At 42.0% G+C, this 19,079-nt stretch overlaps 1 protein-coding gene across 1 annotated transcript; it reads left to right on the plus strand.

Annotated features, from left to right (window-relative positions):
* The first annotated feature begins 527 nt into the window (after positions 1 to 527).
* APOBEC1 (apolipoprotein B mRNA editing enzyme catalytic subunit 1) lies at positions 528 to 9,966 on the plus strand. Its single transcript, XM_045781114.2, has 5 exons — positions 528 to 543; positions 5,455 to 5,482; positions 6,735 to 7,132; positions 7,498 to 7,616; positions 8,331 to 9,966. Exons 1-5 carry the CDS (start codon positions 528 to 530, stop codon positions 8,478 to 8,480), a joined length of 711 nt encoding a protein of 236 aa, XP_045637070.1. The 3' UTR covers positions 8,481 to 9,966.
* The last annotated feature ends 9,113 nt before the right edge of the window (positions 9,967 to 19,079 follow it).

Raw genomic sequence — 19,079 nt, forward strand, 5'->3', positions numbered from 1 at the left:
GGGTCAGCCTTAATTTAAGGAAAGGGAAAAGTTACTAAATTCAGATGTTATCAGGAAAGAACTTAGAAATTCAGATAGCCTCCGTGATTCACTCTATAGGATTAATTATTTGAGGGGCGCCTGGGTGACTCAGTCAGTGAAGCATCTGCCTTTGGCTCAGGTCATGATCCCAAGGTTCTGGGAGCTGGCCCCACGTCAGGCTCCCTGTTCAAGGGGGAGCCTACTTCTCCCTCTCCTTCTGCCCCTCCCCCTGCTTGTGCTTTCTCTCTTTCTCTCAAATAAGTAAATAACATCTTTAAAAAAAGGGATTAATTATTTGAATCATAAGCTTTCTTATCAACACATTGATACAAATCCCCACACCTTGTACAATCTAGATACCCAGTAATTGCCCGAGACTCAGGACTGAGTCATCCTCTGCCCAAGCCAGGTAGCAGGGGTCACACCCACCGTGTTCAGGCATGTTGTTGGTAAGAGCGATCAGCACAATATATAGTTCCAGCGGAAAAGTCCGGTGACGGAGCACCATGGCTTCTGACAAAGGTAAACAGAACCCGGGGGCCTGGCAAACCCCATATTCTTGAAAAGGGCAAAAACTCGAGTGTGTGTGTGTGTGTGTGTGTGTGTCCTGCCTGTGCTTGGGTCCTTAGGCATTTTTCAACTTTCCTATTTATTAATATATGATATGATTCTTATTTTTTTTTAATTTTATTTATTTATTTGACAGAGAGAGAGACAGCCAGCGAGAGAGGGAACACAAGCAGGGGGGTGGGAGAGGAAGAAGCAGGCTCCCAGCGGAGGAGCCTTATGTGGGGCTCGATTCCAGAACCCCGGGATCACTCACGCCCTGAGCCCAAGGCAGATGCTTAACGACTGAGCCACCCAGGCGCCTCTATTGATATGATTCTTAAATAGGGTTTATTATTGTTATTCATACTAACTATTCACATCCATAAATGATTTTGATCAGCTGACACCAAATCAACGCTTATTTCACGTGATTAAAAATTAAGTAAAAAATACAACCGTTAAATAGCAGCTGAAAATAGCAACAGAAGTGAAAGCACAAGGGCATATGAAGTGACAATTTAAGGTTCAGTTACTTAATGTTGGAGAAATTCGTGGGAGAGGGAGAACACTTCAGGGTGTGGAAGGAAATGATTTTCAGCTGAAGTGGGATTAGCTGGATCCTAAAAGGGTAGAATTTGGGTTGGCAAAGGGGAAGAGAGTGCTGGTTGACTGACACAGAGAGCTTGAGAGAATTTACAAAGACTGTGTGTGGAAATATAAAGAGTAAACTGGTTAGGCTGTGGGAGAGTCTGCGGAAATAGAAAGCAAAGCTGGAGGGAGCCTGGGTGGCACAATTGGTCAAGCAGCTGACTCTTGTTTTGCTCAGGTCATGATCTCAGGGTCATGAGGTGGAGCCCCGCATTGGGCTCTGCACTCAGTCAGTAGTCGGCTTGAGGAGTCTCTCTCTGGTCCTCCCCACCACTCTTTCTCTTCCTTTCTCTCTCCAATAAATAAATCTTAAAAAAAAAAAAAAAAAAAAGGACGCCTGGGTGGCTTAGTTGGTTAAGCATCTGCCTTTGGCTCAGGTCATGATCCCACAGTCCTGGGAGTGAGTCTGGGCGTAGGGCTCCTTGCTCAGTGGGGAGCCTACTTCTCTCTCTGTCGCTCCCCCTGGTTGTGCTCTCTCTGTCTCTCTCTGACAGATAAGTAAATAAAATCTTTAAATAAATGAATAAATAAAAAAAATAAACTTAAAAAAAAGGGGGGGGAAGCAAATCTGGAGTGACATCATGGAGGGCTTTAAATGCCAGGCTAAGGAAATTGAGGTTGATCTTTTTGGTCAGAGAAAATCTTTGGAGAATTTTTGACTAACATAGCAATGACTAAAAAAGTGCTTTATTTTTTATTTTATTTTATTTTTATGGAAGGGGAGAGGGAGAGGGAGAGAGACAATCTTAAGCAATCTCCACACCCAGGATGGCTCAACGTGGGGCTCGATCTCACAACACTGAGATCACGACCTGAGTCAAAATCAAGAGTTGGATGCTTAACCAACTGAGATACCCAGGTGTCCCTAAAATAGTACTTTAGACATACTTAGCTGGCACTTGGTGCCTTTGTGACTGGAAGCAGAAAAGACTTGGAAGCAAAGAGACCCGTTAGGAGACTTTACAGGAATGTGGGCATGGTGATAGATATGAGAGGATATACAAATCAGTCTTGGGTTTTAAGAAACAATACATTTTTTCTCCATTATGCTTTTCCTCTATGAAAATTCTCTCATGAGTGGCATGTTGGGGGAAAGACTAAAGGCATTATTTAGGGCGTCTGGGTAGCGCAGTTGTTAAAGCGTCTGCCTGCGGCTCAGGGCGTGATCCCAGCGTTCCAGGATCGAGCCCCACATCAGGCTCTTCCGCTGGGAGCCTGCTTCTTCCTCTCTCACTCGCCTGCTGTGTTCCCTCTCTCGCTGGCTGTCTCTCTGTCACATCAATAAATAAAATCTTAAAAAAAAAAAAAAGACTAAAGGCATTATTTAGTTGAAGTATCCGGGTAATTTCCCTGGACTTTCCTCTGAAGGTGGGGTGTTTTATCCCTCAAACCATCCCGGCTCATGTGGCTGGTATCACTGCCTTGCATCAAGAATATATCTCACTCTCTCTGAAGTTCTCACACTGCTTCACCCACCATCAATATGACCTTCTTCTACAGATATGGCCTCTGTTTCTACAGGGCTCCCTCTGAGTGGACCTGCTGGTTCAAAGGCCCCAGTTTGGATTGTCTGAGCAGTACCCATTCCAAGGTGCTAGCCACCCACTTCCTCCTTCATCTCAGTGCTTAAAATTCCCTGTACATCCTCTTAAGGATAAGAGGTTTAGTTTATTCTTCAGGTTGTACTTAGGATAGTGTTTCCTGACTCTGTCCTTATTTTTATTTTTATTTATTTTTTATTTATTATTTTTTAATTTTAATTTTTTAGAAGATTTTATTTACTTATTGGACAGAGAGAGACACAGCGAGAGAGGGAACACCAGCAGAGGGAGTGGTAGAGGGAGAAGCAGGCTTCCCACCGAGCAGGGAGCCCGATGTGGGGCTTGATCCCAGGACCCTGGGATCACGACCTGAGCCGAAGGCAGACGCTTAACAACTGAGCAACCCAGGTGCCCCATGTCCTTTTTTTTTTTTTTTTTTAAAAAAAAAAACATCTGGCTAATTTCTTTTTTAAAGGTCCCACACTCCAGGGGGACATGGGTGGCTCAGTCAATTAAGTGACCAACTCTTGATTTTGACTCAGGTCATGATCTCAGGGTATCAAATCCCCCTTCCCCACCCCCCAAAAATTGGGCTCCATGCTGGGCTTAAATCCTGCTTGAGATTCCCTGTCTCCCTTTGCCCCTCCCCATTGCTCCAGCACATGCCCTCTCTCTCAAAAAAAATGTCCCACACTCTAGCTAGAATCATCTTCCATTTACAGGACACTGCACCATAGATCCTCTCTGGACAACCCCTCTACCATCTAGTACAAATGCACAAACAGGTGTAGCCGGCACACACATACCCAGAGCTGGGGAGGAAAAACTTTTCCTCTACCCCCTTAGATTCTGTTTTTGGGTGCCTGCAGATTTAAACTAACAAAAGACAGATTAGCAAAAGAAAAGACAAAATTGCAGGCGAGTTCACAAAAATGTGATTCAAAGAGGTGTTTAGAGTTTGGGGCTGACATACCACCTTAACAGGAAAAGTAGAGAGGCAGAAAAGCACTTATAGGAAAACAAACTTTTAGGATATCTAGATGGGCCTTTGGGAGACTAGATGGACATATTATGGTTTTGTGACAATGTCTGTGTGGGTGTATATCTTGAGTGGTAAGAGTCGATCTCTCCTGGTTTGTTCCGGGGATAGGACTTATGACAATTGATCTCTTTTGAGTTCTTTTAGAAATCTGCTTGTAGGAAAATAAGGGATTTCAGGGGAAGATAGTCTATTTTTGAATATCTTGAGACCCAAATAATTTTTAAGCCTCAGGGGCACATTCTGGATCCCTCAACACACACACACACACACACACACACACACACACACACACACACACACACACACAGAGCCTTGGGGCAAAAAGCCTCCCATTTTGGAGGAAGTGTCTTCCAGGTCTTGTGACTCTTCTTGGCTTAAAAACACCACCTCAGAGTTAAGGTTTGCTGGCAGGATAGACTGAACATCCTGCCTGCATCTGCACTCAGCCACTTCGCGCTCAGCGGTGGCAATGACTTGTGCATCTCCCTGGCCCACCGAGAGAGGGTATCATGCAGGGGGAGCCTCTTGCTCTGTGTCTCCTCTTTCTTGGAAAAGAGGGATTGGTAATAACAACAACTGAGCTTTTCGATTTATGATCCTTTTCTCCCGCTTCCCCAAATTTTAGCTTTCAAATAACCAGGGAGCAAACCTTTAACATGAATTCTCGTTGCCAAAATAAATGTCCCTGTTCCTCCACAGAAAACAAATGACTTGCATTTCTGCTTTCAAAGTTTTAGAATTCTGCGCCATGAATACTCTGAATTCAGGTCAGGCCAGTGCCCATTTCATCCCCAAAACTCTGAGTCCTGAGAGGCACGGGCCTCAACTCCAGTACTTGAACTTGAATAGTCGTTACATGCTCTAATGGCTTCCCAGGACACTTCGAATAAAATGTGTGGCTTAGAATATGAACTCCCTGAGCACAAAGATAGGGATTTGTTTTGTTCCCTGTTCCTGTACTTCAAAGAGGGCTTAACATTTAGTAGGCCCCTCATTAACAGCTCTACCAAGTGAGCCAGCCAGGCCCCCCTGTCGTTGTTTTTAATTAAGAAATTGCCAAGCTGTTTCCTAGAGGGGCTGTACCACTTTACATTCCCACCAGCAATATATGAGAGATCCACTTTCTCGGCATAATGTTGTTCTCTCTCTCTCTCTCTCTAATGGATAGTAGTGAGATTCACGCAGTCATTTGTTCGACAAATATCTATTGCTAACCAACGTGTTTCAGGCAGTGTGATAGGGTCTGGAACAAGATATACATAATCCACATCTCACATAATTTACAATTCAGTGTTATTATAGGCATATAAATACCAATCAAAATACAGCATGATTGCTATGATGAAGGAAGTATAAGAAGCTAGGGAAACATAAAAATTACATGTAGGAGCCTCTGAGGAATGACTTTCTCATTGCACTTAAGCATTCTTGTCGGAGCCTTAAGGAGGATTGCTTGGCTTGGGATTAGGTAAATAGATTTCAGCAAAACTCTTAGAAACTTGCTTTTCTTGATGGTCCAATCCAATTAATACAGGAGAGAATCTTTTAACTCCATTTTCTGATATGGTTTGCAGGTTTGGAAGAACAGAGTATTTTTTCTTAGTTAAATTTGTATGTGGGTGTTATCTGACACAATCATCTCTTGGTCAACAGGTCCTTCGGGCGGAGATGCCACCTCGAGGTAAGAATAATCCCATCACAGTGAGCACTTAATTCCGCCAAGAATAAGTGGATATAAGAGCTGTGGGACTAGAGCTTTCCATATCTTTCCTTTCTTCTTTTATCATGCTCCCAGTCTTTTTGCCTTTTCTAATTTCATTCTCTGGGATTATTGCTTTCTGTATCTTTGCTTGTATGTCTCTTGGTTTTTGTTTAAATAAATTACCTTCCAGCTTTGTCCCATTATTGCCTCCCCTTTGTTTCTTCTCTGTTTAAATCACATGGTTGTACAGCCATGAGTGAAAAGTCCAGAGAACTCGTTTGTCCCTTTGAGTTCATCTTTTTGTTTTATACTATATGCCCATTTTCCAGACATAGCATTATAGCAGGGGGTCTTCTGTCAGGGAATATATTATTTCATGATTGATGGAAGGACTGATCTACGTAATGAATAAATGTAATACTTTAGGAATGAGTGGAAATATGAGGATGTAATAAGCTGGTGACTCAACCATATTGCAAAGAGTCCTCAGCACAATCCTGAGTCTCCCCTGAGTTCCAGCTTTGACGCATGGAAAATATTAAATCTAAAGATGTCATTGGGAGGGGCACCTGGCTGGCTCAGTTGGTACAGCATGTGACTCTTGATCTTGGTGTTGTAAGTGTGAGCCCCACGTTGGGTGTAGAGATTACTTCAAAATAAAATCCTAAAAAAATAAATCAATAAAGATGTCATTGGGAGAAGTTTGAATTTTTTTCTTATGAGGAATTAGGATACAGAATTTAATATGGAAGAATCCTGAGGCTGAATTTCTCTCTTCTTAGGCTTGGCAATAGAATCTTATTGGCAATTTGAGGCTTCTACACCTAAAATCTAGTTGGAGTCCATTGAGTCATGGTGAAGATTAATGTTTGGGACATGGCAACTCCATGGTGAGATAGAAAGATTAGACTCTGAAGAGAAGTCTTTAAAAGAGAAACAAGGACACATTTATACCTGAATTCAAAATTACCAGGTAATGGTATAGAAAGAGTGGTAACCAAATAACAGGAATTAAGAAAAATCTCTTCACTATGCTCGTGAGAGAAATTCTGGTAATTCAAATGGATCCCCCTAGATAACTTTGAAAAATAGAATAGAAAAAAAAAAAAAAAAAGAAGTGTCCTGAGATGCCACGTTGTAGATCTGCCTGATAGAAGAGGGGAGCAGGAAATGATCTCCAAGACCCCTCTAAAGATAGCGTGACAACATGGGAGTGCTTTTTGTGTTTCAGGAGGAGAATCGAACCCTGGGAATTTGAAGTCTTCTTTGACCCCAGACAACTCCGTAAAGAGGCCTGCCTGCTCTATGAAATCCAGTGGGGCACAAGCCGTAAGATCTGGCGAAACTCAGGCAAAAACACCGCCAACCATGTGGAAATCAATTTTATAGAAAAATTTACTTTGGAAAGACAGTATTGCCCGTCCATCCCCTGCTCCGTCACCTGGTTCCTGTCGTGGAGTCCCTGTTGGGAATGCTCCAAGGCCATTAGAGCATTTTTGAGTCAACACCCTAGTGTGACTTTGGTTATTTACGTAGCACGGCTTTTCTGGCACATGGGTCCACAAAACCGGCAAGGACTGCGAGACCTCATTAACAGTGGCGTGACTATCCAGATCATGAGCGTCCCAGGTAAGAACAAAGAATCTTGAGTGTTTATGAGACTGTAGTGCTGGCCTGTTTCAAGGCCAGGACACTGATTATCCCACTCTGGAAGTCTCAGAAGTGGAAGTCCAAAATAACATAAGAAAGGACCATGTCTAAATTTCACGGTAAGGAAGTATCAAAAGGAGGACTCCTTTCTCCATTCCTGCCACTATGACCTCTCAGAGCCATCTTCATCTTTGTTCTTTTTTAGGGAGTCTGGGCGAGTGTAGCCCTTCTCCAACGACAAAGAGGCTAATGGGCTTTATATGATGTATATCTATAAGTTGGGCTCCCTTTAAAGTAACTTTCTGCTGTATTTGTTGAATGAACCAAGATTTGTGTTTCCTTAGAGTATGATCATTGCTGGAGGAATTTTGTCAACTACCCACCTGGGAAAGAAGATCACTGGCCAGGATACCCTGTGCTATGGATGAAGCTATATGCGCTGGAACTCCACTGCATAATTCTAGTAAGTTCCTTTAAGGGGCAGAGATTCTGATGCCCAAAGAAACATCCGTCTTCAAACTTCTTTTCTGATGAATTGGCATGTACTTTCCTCACCATCTCTTTGCCATTTATACTGAAATTTGGTTATTTAACTACTTGATCCATCTGAAGAAAATGTGAGAACAAAACAATCTCTTTGGAGGAAGAAAGCGGGAGAAGGGAGTGGATAAACTGGCCTAAGAGCTATGTGGACTCCACGTTAACTTGATATTATTATTATCATCATCATTATTACAACACTTACTGGCTCTACAGAATTGCAGATATTCTCCTTTCCCGTACTGGTGTGTGCCATCCTACTGAAGAAATGGAGGTGTCCCATTTGTATTCTCTTCAAAGGTGTTCAATAGTCTTCCAACTAATGTTTTTAAATGTTTGTTGTAGGGTCACCTGGGTGGCTTAGTCGGTTAAGCCGCCAGCTCTTGATTTTGGCTCAGGTCATGATCTTGCGGTCCAGGGATCAAGCCTCACATCAGGCTCCACACTCAGCAGGGAGTCTGCTTGAGGATTCTCTCTCCCTCTGCCCCCTCCCCACCCTCCCATTCACACTTCTCTCTTTCTCTCTCTCTCAAATAAGTAAATAAATATTAAAATAAAATAAAATAAAATAAAATAAAATGTTTCTGGTAATAATAGTATGAAGAAAAATATTATTTTAACTTTTTTTTCCTTCCAGAGTCTCCCTCCGTGTTTAAAGATTTCAAGAAGAAGTCAGAATCAGCTTACATTGTTCAGACTTACTCTTCAAAACTGCCATTACCAAACTATTTCACCCCATGTCCTTTTAGCTACAGGGTTGATACAACTTCCTGTGACTTGGAGATGAATAGAATGGTTCCTTGTGTACACTGTTTCCATAGCACACCCTGAAGACCCATGGAAGAGTGAATGCCACTGGAATGTAGAAAATTTGTGTTTCTATACAAAAAAAAATTGTGTTTCTATACATCAACAACAAATTATCTGAAAAAAGAAATTTTTAAAAATCCCATTCACAAATGCATCAAAAATAATAAAATACTTAGGAATAAATTTAACTAAGGAAGTGAAAGCTTATATACTGTAAAATCTATGACATTGATGAAAGACATTGGAAAACATGCAAATAAATGAAAAGATATCCCATGTTCACGGTTTGGCAGAATTAATATTGTTAAAAGGTCCATATTACCCAAAGTGATCCATAAATTCAATGTAATCCCTATCAAGATTCTAATGGCATTTTTTACAGAAATATAAAAAAATTCTGGGGTGCCTGGGTGGCTCAGTCGTTAAGCATCTGCCTTCGGCCCAGGGCGTGATCCCAGAGCCCCACATTGGCCTCCTCTGCTTTTTCCTCTCCCACTCCCCCTGCCTGTGTTCCCGCTCCCACTGGCTGTGTCTTTCTCTGTCAAATAAATAAATAAATAAATAAATAAATAAATAAATAAATAAAACTAAACAATATGATTTTAAAATGGGCAAAGGACCCAAATAGACATTTTTCCAAAGAAGATACTCAAATGGCCAACACCTACATGAAAAGTTGCTTAACATAACTAATCATTAGGGAAATGCAAAACTACAATGAGATATCACCTCACCCTTGTTAGAATTTCTATCATCAAAAACATAAGTGATAACCAATGTTGGTGAGATTGTGGAGGAAAGGGAACAATTGTACACTGTCTGTGGGAATATAAGTGGTAGAGCCACCATGGAAAACAGTATGGAAGTTCCTCAAAAAATTAAAAATAGGGGCGCCTGGGTGGCTCAGTTGGTTAAGCGTCTGCCTTCAGCTTGGGTCATGATCCTGGGGTCCAGGGATTGCGCCCCACATCGGCTCCTTGCTCAGTGGGGAGTCTGCTTCTCCCTCCCCCTGCTCCTTCTCTCTCTGTCTCTCTCTGTCTCTCTCTCGCTCATTCTTTCTCAAATAAATAAATAAATAAATAAAATCTTTAAAAAAATAAAAAAATAGAGGGGCATCTAGGTAGCTCAGTGGGTTAAGCATCTGGCTTTGGTTCAGGTTATGATCTTGGGGTCCTGGGATCCAGTCCCATGTTGGGTTCCCCGCTCAACCAAGAGTGTGTTTCTCCCTCTCCCTCTGCACCTCCCCTCCGCTTGTGCTCTCTTGAATGCTCTCTCTCTCAAATAAATAAATAAACTCTTCAAAAAAAAGTACCTGAAGTAACTCTGGGACATTAAAAGAAAATTAAAAATAGAACTATCATATGGGCACCTGAGTGGCTCAGTTGGTGGTTGAGCGTCCAACTCTTGATCTCAGGTCTTGATATCAGGGTTATGAGTTCAAGTCCTGTGCTGGGAGTGGAGCCTACCTAAAAAAAAAAAAAAAAAAAAAAAAAAAAACTACCCTATGATTCAATAATGTTTTTTCTGGGTATATATCTGAAGGAAATGAAATCACTATCTCAAGATATCTGTACCCCATGTTCATTGCAACATTGTTTACAATAGTCAAGACATGTAAACAGCCTATGTGTCCATCAACAGGAATGAATAAAGAAGATGTGATGTATATTACACACACACACACACACACACACACACATATGTAGATGTGTGTACCCATACACATGCCCACACATGAATATTATATAGCCGTAAAAAAGGAGGAAATCCTGCTATTTGTGACAACATGGATGAAGCTTGAGGGCATTATGCTATTTAAAATAGACACAGAGATACAAATACTACATGATCTCACTTATGTGCAGAATCTAAAATAGAGGGGCGCCTGGGTGGCACAGCGGTTAAGCATCTGCCTTCTGCTCAGGGTGTGATCCCGGCGTTCTGGGATCGAGCCCCACATCAGGCTCTTCCGCTGTGAGCCTGCTTCTTCCTCTCCCACTCCCCCTGCTTGTGCTCCCTCTCTCGCTGGCTGTCTCTATCTCTGTCGAATAAAAAAATAAAATCTTTAAAAAAAAAAAGAATCTAAAATAGAAACAAAGAAACAAAGAGAAGATTAGTTGTTGCCAGGGGCAGGGATGAAGGTAGTCAAAGGGTATGAACTTCCAGTTTTAAGATGAATGAATTCTGGGGATATAATGTACCACATGGTAATGATGTTTAACAATACCGTATTTTTTTTTTTAAGATTTTATTTATTTATTTCAGAGAGACAGTGAGAGAGAGAGCACACACATAAGCAGTGGCAAGGGGTGAGGGAGAAGCAGACTCCCCGCTGAGCAGGGAGCCTGATGCAGGGCTTGATCCCAGGACCCTGGGATCATGACCTGAGCTGAAGGCAGATGCTTAACCGACTGAGGCACTCAGGCACCCCAACAACACTGTATTGTATACTTGAAGTTTGCTAAGAGAGTGGATCTTAAATATTCTTACCACACACACACACACTGACCACTGACACACACAACTGTAACTATGTGAGGTGATAAATGTGTTTCCTCACTTTATCATAGTAATCATTTTGCAATATGTATTATATCAAACCATTATGTTGTACCCTTTAAACTTATACAAAGTTATATGTTAACTATGTCTCAATAACGCTGGAGGAAAAAAAAAGAGAGAGATTAAGAAAAAGAATCTAGAAATTTTACCAAACAGTAGTATCATGGATTGTGTCATCTATTGCCCTGTCACAAATTATTCCAATACCTTGTGGCTTAAGACAACAATAAATATTTATTACGTCAACGTCATCAGGAATTCAGGAGCAACTTAACAGGGTGTTCCTGGCTCAGGATCTCTAAGATGCTCAAAGGAAACAACCCAGGTAGGTTTTTTCCCCCACAGAGTAGGTTGACTTGAATTTTGTGAGATAAGACTGATGTTGTCTGCTCAGAAAAGTTTTAAACACGGAAGAGAGGAGAAAAAACTAGCCAGGGTGATAGTGAAGGGAGATCACAGGACAATAGTAGACTCAGTGAGTAATTACATAGTTTGGGGCAAGAGGCAAGAGGTCCAGGAAGAATGTATCCAAGAAAAAAAGTGAACTTCCAGTTGTCCCCCATTCTTGCCAACACTGGGTAATGGAAAAAGAGCCCCTCTGGGAACTGTCTGTTATTATTCTTCGCTCATTTACCTGCTGGTTTTGCCATCTCTCCTATATTAATATTTGTAAGAGAGCTTTGTACGTTAGAGAAAACAGCCATTTCTGTCATATGTATTTTTCCATCTTTTGATTTTGTTTTTGTTTTTTTCCCCTTTGGAGAAATGTTAAAATTTTATGTAGTCAAATATATAAATCTCGAGTTTCTATATCATGCTGACAAAGGTAATTTGTATATCGGGACTGTGATATTGTGAATTATAATTTGAATTGTAATAAATACATATTTGGTCTTCATCCATATTTCTAGCACAGAACTTTCTAAAACCCTTGGAATTTCCTAAGGGGCTGGAGGGATGAGAGATTAAAGTATCTTTTGTTATGTTAATGAGGTAACTTTTGGAATGCCTCGGGTCACTTAAGAAAGAGGGGTGGTTGCCCAGGGAACTGACCAAGTGATTAAAGGGTTGGAACTTTCAGTTCCAAGTTCCATGAGGGAGAGGGGCTGGAGGTTAAATGGATCACCAAAGGCCAATGATTTAATCCAGCATTGCCTAAACACTGGAGCCATCGTTTTTAAAAAGCCAAAGGGACAGGGTTTGAAGAGCTTCAGGGCTGGTGAACAGGTGGAGATTTGGGGAGAGCATTGCACCTGCAGAGGGCGCGGAAGCTCCCATCATTTCCCCACACCTTGTTCATTGTATCTCTTCCATCTGGCTGTTCCTGAGTTATATCCTTTTATAGGAAGCTGGCACTCTAGTAAGTAAAACGTTTCTCTGAGTTCTGTGAGCAGCTCTAGCGAATTAATCAAACCCTAGGAGTGGGTTGAGGGAGCCTCTGATTTATAGCCGGTTGGTCAAGAGCGCAGGTGACAGCTTGGGCTTGTGATTGGTATCCTATTGCAGGGAGCTGTTGGAAACTCCCCATTTGTAGCCCGTCGGTCAAAACACAGGTAATAAGCCTGCCACTGGTGTCTGAAGACAGGAATGAGGGGGTGTGGGGGGTACGCAACAATCTTGTGAGACTGAGCCTTTATTCTGTGGAATCTGGTGCTATCTCCCAGTAGATAGTGTCAGAATTGAGTTGATGATGCCAGCTGGTGTCCTGGGCATTGCTTCGTGGTGTATATGGCGTAATCTCCCTCCCATGTTGGAATTGGGTCCAGAACCTCATTTAGGGACCCGCAAAATGGTGGCCGGTCCAGGTCACAAAACTAGCTGAAACCTGTCAGCCCATACTTATGAGCCATGCTTCATCGTTAAAGAAGCATCACATACACTAATCACAAGCCCCCCACCCCCACTGGGCTTTAGCTCACCGTACCCTAGAAAATAGGATCTGCTAGCCTTATGAGGAAATCCCTGACATCCTAGCTAATCATGCCAGGTTTCCAAGTTGTGGCTTCCAATGACTTACAAAACTCACTTTTGGCCAAACATCCCTCAGGAAGAGTGCTACGTGGCTTGTGAGGCACTGGACTTCCCCCAGTCCATGGAAGATTTTCCCTTGAGGGAAGGAAATCAAACTTGATACTAAATTGTTATACTTTCTTTGACAATACTTCTTAAGACCTTTACCTCTACCACCGAGTATAAATATATTCAGTTCACTTCCTCCCACCCAAGGTCGGGGGAGAGAGTTCACAAGAAAAATTGAGTAGACCCACTATGTTACAAGGGCCCATTTGGGATGGTGGTCTTAAATTTATAGTCTCTAATCTCCCTTTCGTGCGGCATTCTCCAGTCGCACTGAGCTGCCAAGGCGCAGGCATGGAGAGGGCGGATGGGGTTTTAGCAGACGGGAGCAAAAAAGTGAGGGGCAAAAAGCTTCGGACGAGTCTGAATCTGAGTTGGATAAGAAAGAAAATGAAGGAGAGGACTGGTAGGTTGGGAAAAAGTCAGAAAGGTCAACCAGCTGGAAATCCTGATAAGATCATTAAATAGGTCTTGTGGGTGTTATCTCCACAATGGAGCTTGAAGAATAGTGTGTTACGGTCAGAAACAGGATGGGTTAGCTATTTCGAAAGCCAAGTAGCTACAATTGATAACATTGCCGAGGGTGTGACCAAGGGAGTCTGTGCTTGAGTTTGAGTAGAAAAGTAGAAAGGAGGAGGAGGTCAAGTAACTGAGAGGTAAGCCCCATTATTGTCTTGCTGTTTTCTGGGTGTTCTTAACAAGTCTCAGAATTTTTCTTGGTGTTCTCACATGTTTCTTTTATTTATTTTTATTTGTTTATTTTTTTTCCATGTTTCTTCTAAGTAGATGAACTCTGGAATAATTTTGTGGAATTCTTAAAGGTCTGTTAGAATTTTCAAAATGGCCTTAGCGAGGCTGTAAATGCCAGGTAAAAAAGGCAACTTTTTCTCTATTTTCCAATAATGTGATACTGTCATGTGTCCATTTCTTCCCAGCTAAGCTTCTTGAAGTAATTGTGTAGACCCATTATTTTATCTACTTATCTTTTGCTCCTCAGCTCCTTTGGAATACCTATGCTAAGGACAGATAGACTGTCTTCAATCTTTAGCACATACTTGCAGAGATGGAGTAAAACCACTCTGGGAGAATAGCAGTGAGTAAAACAGACCCCACCTTTGCTTTCATGGTGCTCAAATACTAGTTTTCTCTTACTATAAAAACACACTTCTCAAAAGGTCTCATCCATCTCCGTGACTTCAACTACCACCTGTAATCGGAAATGATAGTCATAATATATTAACAGTTGATATCCCCCAAGCACCAACTAAGTCAGAACATGGCACCAGCCAATCAGACAGCTAGTCTGGTTGCACTGTAATGTTGGCTGAATATCAGCCCAACCTACTATATATAAATATTATATGATAATATGATGTCTGAGAGTTAAGAGAACAAACTGGAACCACTGGACTGCTCGAGTTCTAGCTCTGTTACTTCCTGCTGTGTGACCTGGGGCAAGTTACTTTACCTGTTTGCTCCAGTTTCATCCTCTAAGTGGGAGATAATAGAGTTCTTCTAGGGTTGTTAGGAGAATCACATGGAGAGCATTTAGAACAGCCTGGAATATAGTAAGCACTCAATAAATGAAAGCTGTTATTATTCATTATTCTACAACTATGTCTCTAATCCTGACCTTTCCCTCCCCTGAATTTCAAAGTTATAGTTTAAGTGGCTTCCCCCCACTCTCAGTTATACCGTGGATGCTTGGGAAACCTACAAGTTTCAGTATAATTAGCAGAGGCAGCCTTGCAAACAAATCGGGCAAACAAATTTTATATGTACTTGATTATAGGTACTGGGTTGAATGGGGGTAAGTAATAAAAACAGCAAATATATAAGGTACTCATCACATACCAGGTACTGTTGTAAGTTATTCGTATATGTGGCCCCACTTAATCTTAGCAACTGTCCCATCAAGTAAGTACTATTCTTTTTTTTTTTTTAAAGATTTTATTTATTTATTTATTTGACAGAGATAGAGACAGCCAGCGAGAAAGGGAGCACAAGTAGGGGCAGTGGGAGAGGAAGAAGCAGGCTCCCAGGAGAGGAGCCTGATGTGGGGCTCGATCCCATAACGCCGGGATCACGCCCTGAGCCGAAGGCAGACGCTTAACCGCTGTGCCACCCAGGTGCCCCAAGTAAGTACTATTCTTATTCCCACTTTATAGATAAGAAAACAAGCACAGAAAGGTCAAATGATTTGACCAAGGTCACGTAGCTACTAAGTATTAAACGACTGTGCCTCCAGACTTCAGCTCCTTGTCACAACACTCTACAGCCTCACCAAAGAGGAAGCAGTTATTTGTGGCATAAAGAGCATTTCTTACAACTTTCTTTACATATCAGATCTATTTCCCTCTGGATTTTACAATTCTAAGCTATCCCCCGGAGGAAGCAAGCTGTGGACACTTGTTCTGCAAGTTGGTATAACAGTAGTATATCCTTTCATTATACCTGGGATCAGGACCCTGATGGTGACTTACTTTTTGATCTTTTAAACATCTGATCCTTTATCATGAAAGATATATTCTTCATTTTAGTATAAACAGTTAGTTTTCTGAGATAGAACCATTTCGGTTTGCTCGGACAGCCCTGCCTCTTTGCCTAATTATTAAAGAGGAAATGAACGCTGCCGGAAGCAAAGTGAAAGTTGGGGTCAAAGGAACTAACGAAATTGAATCACTTTCTGAATAACTACCTTCAGAGCAAGTGAACACACAGATGTGTGTACCTATGTACACACTGGATAATAAATTTTGACCTGCCCACAAAGAAGTAAAAAAGAACATAATTTTTACACAGTATAATGAGAAGGATTCTATTCATGTTTCTAGTGTTGATGACAGTCACTTATCTTCACGGAGACCCTATATTTTCTGAGAACTGGCATCCTTTGAAACTGGCAAGACAGTGTTTCCCAAACTTAAATCATCAGAGACGAATTACAAATTTTCATGTACAAATACACTGGGGGGCTCCTGGGGGGCCCAATCATTAAGGCTAGGCTCAGGTCATGATCTGAGGGTCCTGGGATAGAGCCCCACATGGGGCTCCCTGCTTAATGGGGAGTCTGCTTCTCCCTGTCTTTCTGCCCCTCTCCCTGGCTCATTCTCTTTCTCTCTCTCTCAAATAAATAAATAAAATCTTTAAAAAAAAAAAAAGAATACACTGGATCATCTGGAATAACTGTTTTATAATAGAAGTGTCAATGTCAAGAGACGTCTAAAGGAGAGCACCAGGTACTGTACCAAAGAAAGAGGAACAGTAGCTTGAATAAATTAAAATTATGGGGGGGTGCCTGGGTGGCACAGCTGTTGGGCGTCTGCCTTCGGCTCAGGGCATGATCCCAGCTTTCTGGGATTGAGCCCCACTTCAGGCTCCTCCGCTGGAAGCCTGCTTCTTCCTCTCCCACTCCCCCTGCTTGTGTTCCTTCTCTCACTGGCTGTCTCTCTGTCAAATAAATAAATAAAATCTTCTTAAAAAAATTAAAATTATGGGACAGAGGAGCCATCCTGGGACACAGGATGGAATTCTGAGCTTAAGCTATTGCCATATAAGTGATTGCCATATTTATTTTGTAGTATATACATATGAAATCTCAACTTTGTGTGAACTAATGTGCAAACATTTCATTAAAAATAGTATCGTAACTTTCTTAGTTAGGAAAAAAAAAAGTGTGAGAATTTATACTCCAAGTAGATGATCACCACAAGTTCCTTCTAATTTTATCATTCTCTCCTTGACTGATTTTGCGTTTTTCAGACTCTAGTTCCACTTCGCCAATCTTTATGAAGGCCTTTGCAAACTTCTGTAGCTCACCGCTTTCAATAGTCTTTATCCCTCCTGGCTTAATTTTGGGTTTGGATCTCATCTCTGATAAAGGGTACAAGCAGTCCCTGTGGGATTTAAATCAGAAGGAAAAAAAAGCCCAGTTTCATGGCCCATGACAGCTTTAAAACCCCAGGGGCAGATTTTATTTGATTAACACTCAGAGGTGGTTGTTTGTGCCGGGCCGGTTTCACGGGCCGAAGATTAGAACAGCTTGCTATGCTTCAGCCTAGCCCGGCTCTGTGCCTGTCTCGCCAATGGTGTGTGACTTCAGACAAGTTCTCTCCTGAGCTGGCCTCTCCACAGCTCACCTGTCCGGGTCCTGACAGTCGCACCTTCCCCTTGCCTCTCAGCCACGATGTGGGACCCCTCCTGAGCTGTTACTAGCCCCAGGACACTTCACGATCTCTTTTTGGCTCCCTTAAGCCCTATTCTCACCTTGTCAATAGTAAAAAGTGTGCCGTCTGTTGCTGCCGTTCTGATGAACTCAATGGGACACATTGTTGCTTCTCCCAGGTTGTAGGCACTCGCACTGTTTGGTGATTGTCTTCGTGAACTAGTGTGTGGATGCATGTACTGGTTTGTCGTTATGGCTTACAGAGCCAGGAATAAAGCCAGGAAAACAAATAAAGCCAGCCCTCAGCTTGGACACCGGTATGGCACGGGACGTAAGCACGCCTCTTGTATACCCAAGTATGCAGTGCAAGCAACTGGGTCCTGTCTTTGGGTCACATGGTCTTCCCACTGCATCAAGTATTAGAGATGGCCAAGGACTCAGAGGAAGGCCGGCGGTTTCCCAAGCATCTACTCTTTTTCATTTTTATTGGAGCTGGATGCTGGTTTGTGAGCTAGAAGTTTCAGCAAGGGTGTATCTGAGTAAAGAGGGGTTGTTGGAGATGAGAATCTAAAGGGTTTATTAACTCTATCAGCACAGTAGCTTTAAAAGGAGGGGACAGTCTTCTAGCTCGGACTGGAGGTAGGGGAGACCTATCAGGAAGCAAACCAGTCAACTTCTGTAGCTTGGATTTTCTATTAGTACTTGATGTTTTCACTTTATGCTACAACTTATCAAATATCTTAGAAAAGCTGGTGGGTGGTGTAGATCTCCCTGGGCTTGTGATAGTGCGGAGTGGTTTGAGCAAATTCCTAGGATGAAGCCAGGACTGCTGAAGAATGGTGTGCTCTTGACGGAGGAGTAAATTCTTCTATGGGATTTCCGCGAAGGTAAGGTTGGTGAGTCGGTCACATCCCTGAGAGAATAATGGCAGAGGCCTTCTCCTGGGTTCTGACTAGTCATTAAGTAGAGGACTTGTGCACTGTTTTGTAGAATAATGATCTAGAATGAGAGCTGTCTAAGAGATTATATAGTCAGGTAAGCAATAGAGGGAGAATAAGCTCAAGTCTTAAAATAATAAGGAAAATTACCCTGTATCTTTCTGAGCCCCCAAATCCCTGAAGAGGGAAATGTTTGTACAGTTTTCCTACCTGTATCCCAAATCACATTTCCATGGAGAGGCACGCACTTCCTTAAGAACTTCCTTATACCATAGGGAATAAACTTTTCAGCCTTCAGTAAAGTTTTATATATCACTTCAAGTCATTTTTTCCCTGAAACAACATATATTCCCTGTATGATAAGTAAAGAATAATAAAACCATGCTGAAATATAGATTTGAGGCTGCCAACGTCCTTTACACCAGCCTTAAAATTGAGGCACAAATTAAAAAGGTGTTGCAGGGACACCTGGGCAGCTCAGTCGGTTAAGCAGCTGCCTTCAGCTCAGGTTGATCTCGGGGTCCTGGGATTGAGCCTGGGACAGGCTTCCTGCTCGGTGGGGAGACTGCTTCTCCCTCTCCCTCTGCCCCCCCAACTTGTGCTCTCTCTCTCTCTCTCTCTCTCTCAAATAAATAAATTTTTTTTAAAAAGGTAGTTCATTGCATATCATAGAAACTTCGTCTTATAAGGAAATAGTAAAACCATGTAGGGATGGAAAAATGTTCCATTCTGCTACGTTTTTTGGCTAGTGTAATAATTACATTGACAAAAGGCAGATTAACAGGAAGAAAGCTAATTTAATTTTATATGTACAGTAGCCCCATTAAAATATGAG

This window comes from Ursus americanus, chromosome 25 (assembly GCF_024610735.1).
Source record: "Ursus americanus isolate L20-20 chromosome 25, mUrsAme1.1.p, whole genome shotgun sequence".
Taxonomy (NCBI): domain Eukaryota; kingdom Metazoa; phylum Chordata; class Mammalia; order Carnivora; family Ursidae; genus Ursus; species Ursus americanus.